Source organism: Quercus lobata, chromosome 2 (genome assembly GCF_001633185.2).
Source record: "Quercus lobata isolate SW786 chromosome 2, ValleyOak3.0 Primary Assembly, whole genome shotgun sequence".
In the NCBI taxonomy this organism is placed as follows: domain Eukaryota; kingdom Viridiplantae; phylum Streptophyta; class Magnoliopsida; order Fagales; family Fagaceae; genus Quercus; species Quercus lobata.
This window is the reverse complement of record NC_044905.1, coordinates 38,072,949-38,080,403: the sequence shown is the minus strand read 5'-3', so window position 1 is coordinate 38,080,403 and position 7,455 is coordinate 38,072,949. Positions and strand designations below refer to the sequence as shown.

At 34.1% G+C, this 7,455-nt stretch overlaps 1 protein-coding gene across 2 annotated transcripts; it reads left to right on the top strand.

Moving 5' to 3' along the window:
* The first annotated feature begins 504 nt into the window (after positions 1 to 504).
* LOC115975521 (UDP-rhamnose/UDP-galactose transporter 6) lies at positions 505 to 6,240 on the top strand. 2 transcript variants are annotated; one of them, XM_031096324.1, is made up of 6 exons: positions 505 to 752; positions 1,765 to 2,026; positions 4,160 to 4,344; positions 4,431 to 4,631; positions 4,879 to 5,040; positions 5,677 to 6,240. In XM_031096324.1, exons 2-6 carry the CDS (start codon positions 1,897 to 1,899, stop codon positions 6,004 to 6,006), a joined length of 1,008 nt encoding a protein of 335 aa, XP_030952184.1. In that variant the 5' UTR covers positions 505 to 752; positions 1,765 to 1,896; the 3' UTR covers positions 6,007 to 6,240. The 2 variants fall into 2 exon arrangements, with proteins under 2 accessions (XP_030952184.1, XP_030952185.1); XM_031096325.1 differs by lacking the exon at positions 505 to 752 and adding an exon at positions 809 to 869.
* The last annotated feature ends 1,215 nt before the right edge of the window (positions 6,241 to 7,455 follow it).

The window sequence follows — 7,455 nt, the reverse complement described above, 5'->3', positions numbered from 1 at the left end:
TCTTTCCCAGACCCTTGGACCTCTAAGGAGCAAGTCTAAAGTTTTAAAAATATTTCATATGTTTTTATTTGACAATTTTAATCTCATCATATTACGTACTCTTTTATTTTTATATTTTTAACTATTTAATAGGTTTTATAAATTAGAAAGACATAAATGCAAAAACACCTCCTAAGGATTGGGTTAATTGCAAAAACAACCCATGATTTTCAATTATATCATTGAGTTTTTCATATATTCCAAATTGAATCTTGGACTAGCTTCTTGTAGCTCTTATAAAATAAAAAGAAAAAAGCACCTAATCATCATATGGGGTGTTTTTGCTTTTTTTTTTTTTTTTCCATTAGGAGCCAAAATTCACGTATGCTTGCTCTGCAATGAAAAAAATAATTGGCTGGCTGCCTGCAACACATTCCACGACCTCCCTCTCTCTCTCAAATGCCAAATCAAGAAAATGAAAAAGCAACAACCAAAAAAAAAAAAAAAAAAAAAAAACTTGCAAACTCACAACGCTTTTTGTTTATCTAAAAAAGTCTAAACTGACTGCTTTTGCTTTCACAATTCACAATTCACAAACAAACGCATCATAAATATCAATATCAATATCAATATCAAATCCAACCTTTTACCTCCTCAGGCTGGTACTTGTATTCTACGAGACTACCACTACCACTTTTCTTTATTTACGTGTAGCTCTAACTCTCTCAGCCTCACCCCTCATTGCTGCTGCTTCTTCTTCTTCTTCTTCGCCGGTACGTGTTCTATGTTCGTTTCCAAACCCTACAATTTCTCTCATTTTTCCATAGATCTTACGCTTGCTCTATTCCCGAAATTCTAGATCTGATTCTTAATTCTTTAAGATTTTTTGGGTGAGATTGTCTAATTTTTGCGTCATTCTTATAGATCTGTTTCTCTCATTCATGTTGCATCTATTAAGGAAATCTGCCTCTTTTTTTATGATTACATTTCCATTGATCCTCAGAGAGAGAGAGAGAGAGAGCTTAAATAGAAAAAATTGGCTGCCTAAAATGGAAAGATGAGTAGTACGGTTCTGTAATATTTGGAGCGTGATCTCTTTTGCTTAAGCTCAGTTAAACTTTAAAAAGAAGGTTTTTCTGAATTGTGCTTTAAATTGGTGACGAGGAAGCTGAATTTTTATTTTTTTATTTTTTTTATTTTTTGCTAATACCAAATTTGTGCTACACCTCCTACCTATATTCAAGTGTATATCTTATAACTTAGCTGATGATATATAAAATTAAAGGCCAAAGTTTGGTTCCCCAATTAAATAAAACAATTTAATTGGGGGATCTAACTTACGTTGTAAATTAAAATTAATTCTCGTTGTGCACTTACTAAGCATGGTTATGGTTATGTTATATCCTCGCATGAATTGGTTCTATCCCAGAGAATAATAATGATCATCATAATTTATAATTTATAATAATAATAATATATGAGAAATCAAATGTTAATCTTCCATACTTTTCCACAAATATATTTTGCCCGCAGGTAATATTAGACCTCTATCTTTAACTTTAGTTGTTGCCTTTTTGCTATTGGATTTGGATGACAGAATACAATGTGATAATGATGCATGATGTTCTACATTAACTGATTAACATGATCATACATTAAAATTTTGATTGTGCACAGAAAAGCATGCAATGGTGATATGGATAATATTCTGGCATTACAATTGAAATTTCAAATTTTAATCATTTTCATTTGTTTTTCTGACTCTTTCCAATTTTTTCTTTGTAGAATAATTTGTTGCTAAGTGAGTTGAACAACTCTTGGACTTTCGCTCAGATGTGGATAGATTTCTTAATGTAATCTGAGGGTTAAGGACTCTATACACTTGGCAATTACTATAAGCAACACATAATAATAATAATGGCTCCCGCTAGCAAGGCTGATAAGAAGGCTTCTGTAGATGCAGCTGCTTGGATGTTTAATGTTGTTACCTCTGTTGGGATTATCATTGTCAATAAAGCCTTGATGGCTACTTACGGCTTCAGTTTCGGTAAAGTATTCCTAAATTATTTCTTTTTTTATTTTTCTCTCTCTTGATCTATGTTGCCTTTTCCGGTAACTTTATCACATTATCTCTTTAGCTTCAAAAGTATCTGTTTATCCATTTAACAACCTTTGTGCACTTAATGTTCTAATTCTTTCTCTCTTCTTAGTGCATTCTTTTTCTCCTTTAAATAGCTTGCTGCAAGTAATTGTGTTGGAGTTGGGAGGGATCATTTTGCTTGGTTACTAGGCTTTCAGTTAATGGATATTGTGCAACTCCTACTGGATTAGAATAGGGCTTTCCTTCTTCATCTTCTTCCTAATGTTTTGTATTTTGTTCATTCCTAATATCAACAGTTTTCTCTGATCATGTTAGTCTATGATCTTCTTCATGTTTCTATTGCCTTTAATCCTGTATGGTATGAGTTCTGTTTTCTGTTTTTCGTTTTTCCAGCATTCCTCTGATTATGTCTTTTTGGTTTTGTTCTCCATTATGTATCTAATCTCAAAGGTTTGGACCGTCTCCATCTTATTTCTGCTTGGAGCCTGCATGTTGGGACCTTCAAATGACCCTTTTTTCTTAATAAAAAGATATCTTCCTTGATTTTATTGTCCATGTTTCCAGAAGTTGTGCCTTTTATCCTTAATTTTATTAGAGAGAACCTATATAGCTGGGTGCTCTGTTTTTGGTGAGTTATTTAGACAATTTAAATATTATCCTTTTTACACAGGGTTAGAGGGAATACAGTTTAAATATTATTAGGTTATCAGGGATGGCATTCACTGATTTAATATATATTTTTTAATAAGTCATTCAATGATCTAATGCTACCGGACTCTCAAGTTTTATTACCTATTCATTTGGAAATCAATGCAAGGAAGCTTTGCACATCCCCCCCACCCCCCTGCCCCCCACTCTCTTTTCTCTCGTCTCTGTGGTTGAATTAGATTCTTACCATAGTGAAAGCTCTGATTCAAAAGTTGGAATTATTTGTTTGCTAATCTGTCAAGCTGTGATTCTCTTTTGGTTTGTATCTGGCTATCTGCTGTTCCTCTTAGATCAGAGTGTCTAGTTTGTTCATTGGTTATAATCTTAAGTTATTTGTCTTACAACATCTTCATTCTTCTGTTTCCTTTTGTCCCTCTAATTATGACAATTATGGCCCAAAAGAAATGTGGATTTTATCTTTCATGTTAGTTCTAACTGACAAAGCATTGATGGATAGTCTTCAATAAGGGACTGACAATTAGATGTGTTGTACTGAGATGCTGTCACCCTAGTGTCTAAAAATTAGTCAGAGCATGATGGAAAGGTATTCAATGCTGCATCATATATGCCTACAAAATGATAGTTAAACTTGTGAGCTGGAATTCCCTAAAAACTATCTTGATGAAAAAAACTGAATTGGAGCTTGGGGCAAAGAATAAATAGTTTCTGAGTGCCATGTGAACAATGTATTCCAATCAAACTAAAATGAGATAACAATGTGATTATTCATGAGTAAGGAGCATGATTTAGGTCAATGAGTTTAAGTTTAAACAGTGCTTCCTTCCCCCATGAGAATGTGGTAGAGTGGTTGTTTATGCAACAAACCAATTAAAACCAAGAAAAGTAGAAAGCAGGATTTAGGAGCAAGTAGCAGGTGGGGTGCTTCAAGCATACTGGTTGAGTGGTATAAGTAGACATGACTGCAGGGGACTTGTGCACAAGAAGAATCCTTAATAGTCCCTGCTAATTGATGATCCAAGCAAGACTTGAGTACAGTGACATTAATAACTTAGTGAGGGCAGCTTTGTTTTAGATTTGGGATGGCTAACAATTCAGGAAGGAAATTTAAGGAAATGAATTGAGCCATAGAGAAATGATTAAGTGATTACATGTAATTTTCAACATAGCCAGTTGATCAATAGGAGTGCAGTTGTACGTTCAATAGTTTGGATGAGGCATGGTGGTGCTAGCAATGATGTCCTGTTTAATGACCTTTGAGTCCATAAATCAGTGATTTTGATAAGCAATTTGAAGAAAAATGTAATCAATAGGAGTGCAGTTTGGTAAGCAATTTGAAAAATATGTTATAGTATAAGGATATTGCGCATCATTTGTTTGTTCACAGTTCTAAGTAGTTGCTATCTTTTGCAGCTACAACATTAACTGGTTTGCATTTTGCAACAACAACTCTGATGATAGTTGTCCTACGGTGGTTGGGATATATCCAATCCTCTCATCTACCATTCTCGGAGCTTCTAAAATTTGTTATCTTTGCTAACTTCTCTATTGTTGGAATGAACGTTAGTCTAATGTGGAACTCTGTTGGATTCTATCAGGTAAGTTTCTGTATGATCTAATTTATGATTTCATTCTGGCAATCTATTGGATGATTTTTGAATGTTATTCTCTGTTTTATTTACAGATTGCTAAGTTGAGTATGATCCCTGTATCCTGCCTTTTGGAAGTTGTGCTGGACAAAATTCGATACTCTAGAGACACGAAACTGAGCATTGCAGTTGTTCTATTGGGTGTTGGTGTTTGCACTGTCACCGATGTGAGTGTTAATACCAGAGGCTTCATTGCAGCCTTTATAGCTGTCTGGAGCACTGCTCTGCAACAATATGTAAGTAGTCAATACCTCTACGCATGTGCAGTTACATATGTTGGAGTCTGCTAGATTGAGACACATATTAATATTATGTTCAATTGAGTGCACACACACCGTACGAAATATAGTGTTAATTACATTCTAAATTGTCTATCTACAAACTCTCTTTTGACAAACTCATAAACAGAATTCTCTCTTTTAAATTCTTTTTTTTATTGTTCAAAAGACTCATCTTATTTTTGTGTCAAATTTCTGCATGCAGTATGTTCATTTTCTTCAACGGAAATATTCACTAGGCTCTTTCAACCTTTTGGGACATACTGCTCCAGCACAGGCTGCTTCATTGCTGTTAATAGGCCCCTTTCTAGATTACTGGTTGACAACCAAAAGAGTTGACGCGTATGACTATAATGTGTGGTCTTTGGTAAGTACAGCAGCAATTTATGGTCTGTCTTCCATGATTCTTATATGAAGTGATTGTTTTTTACTTATTAAAAAAAAAAAGTAATTGTTTTTTTATCATCATCATATGCAAATCAAAATTTCATGTTTTAAACTATCGTGTTATAGGCATAACAAACATCAGTGACATATACTGTCATTTGCTCTTTATGCAATCAATTAAAAAGATCCTCAACTGCTTTCCCCAGTTATGAGAGGAACTTTAAAAAGTTACTGTTCATGGCATCCAAATGGAACATTAAATGTCATTTTCTCAACATTCTAAACCAAACTCCCTCCCTCTCTCTCTCTCTCTCTCTCTCTCTCTCTCTCTCTCGATTTTTTCAAGCAAGAATGACCCAAAAAGCACTTTCTTATATTTTTCTGTCTAGCAAGCAAACTTTTTTGTACATTTGTTTTTTGTGGCTCTTATTTAAAAAGACCACGATAGCTCCTATAGTGTCTTTTTACTACATCTCAATGTGGCGGTGTTGGAATACATGACATTTGTGCACCCGGTTTATTTACATGCATAACGGGGGTGAATGTCTTTTGTCTTACATTATCTGATTTTAATAGTACTATAACTCACAATTCCGCTGTAACTTGCTCTTACCAGATGTTTATAATTCTTTCATGCACTATTGCTGTGGGGACCAACCTCAGCCAATTCATTTGCATAGGAAGATTTACGGCTGTGTCTTTTCAAGTACTTGGTCATATGAAGACAATCCTTGTTTTGATTATGGGATTCTTCTTTTTTGGGAAGGAGGGTCTTAATTTGCATGTGGTTTTGGGAATGATAATAGCGGTAGTTGGAATGATATGGTACGGAAATGCCTCATCTAAGCCTGGTGGAAAGGAGCGTAGGAGCTACTCACTCCCTACTTCCAGACAACAAAAACACAGTGGTTTATCAGAATCTACTGAACTTGATGGGAAAGTGTAAGGTTCCTTAGGAAAAATTGAGCATACAAAGATAGCTGATTCCAGGAAGCTGTTGATTGAGATTAAAAACCACCCATTTGATTCTAATTATTTTTGAACTTTCCTTAGTTTCATATCTTTATTTTTAAATTTCCCCATCAAAGGAATGGATATTCCTGGATGGGCTTAGATTCCCTACAAATTTTTCTGTTTCACGAGTATAATTTATAGTAATCAATTCTTTTTGTGCTATTTATTTCCAAACTATGTGTACCTACGATATTCTTTCTTCTGACTCACCATTAAACTCATTGAATGGTCACATCTTAAGTTGAAAGTTAAAAGCCAATTTTGATAGTTTGGTAATTTTGGATGAAGCTTGTCTGCTTATTGAATGAATTTTAAGTCTAACAAGTTGATAAGCTGCTCATGTTGGCATATGTGAGAAGGAAGCCATACATGCCAAACTCTGCAAATATGGAGAAAGCAATCGGCTCCGTTTATTCCCATTTTGGATGTTAAGATTTTATTTGATTTTTTCCTCGGAAATTCAGATTTTTTTTTTTTGGTTGTATTCTGAGCTTTATGTCCATGGGAAGAGCAAGACTAGAAATACAAATTTTTTTACTACTTTTATCCTAACTTATTGAGTTAGCAAAGTAAGTTATCAAGTTGTGATTGGTGAAACATTACTTTTACATGAACTTATCATTAATACAAATTTTATTCTATATACCAATCACTGAAAAAGTTGGGTAAATTTTTTTTGTATCCCTATACTTACTGTAATAGGAATTGTTAGAATTTTGAGTTTTTTTACCATTTTCCTTTTTGGTTCTCTGTTGAATTTTATAATTGAGGTATTTTTTAGCAAATATTCGAAAGAGCTTTAGCACCACGCTTCCTAAAGCACCACGCTTCGTAAAACTATTCGGTAGAAATTGTCACATGTTTTAGCAAATATTCGAAAGAGCTTTAGCACTAGTATCAGATATGTTAAATGCTAATTTTTAACATTAAACACACCAAATAATATACTTACATTAGATGTGTCAAATGCCAAAAAAATTTAGTGTTTGTGACCACGCTTCTATCAATAGTAACACTTATACTAATAGAAACGTACAATCACAAATGCAAAAATTAAAACTTTTTTTTTATTCAACTCTCTCTCTCTCTCTTAGAAAGCTTTATTCTCTCTCTTGGCAAATCAAGTATGGTGGAGTGGTTTATGGATTTTCGGTGGCATGGGTCGTTTGCTAGTTTGTTGGTGGAGATCAATGTTGGTTTGCTGTTGAAGTTTAGTGTGGTGGAGATGAATCCAATCCTGGAGATGGTGGGTTTGTTTTGGTTGTGGGATAGGTTGTGGATCGTGGGTTTTTTTTGTTGTAGATTGTTGATTTTGTTTGGTTTTAGAATGGGTTTTAAGAGTTGTGATTGTGAATGGTGGATTTGTTTTGGTTTTGGGATG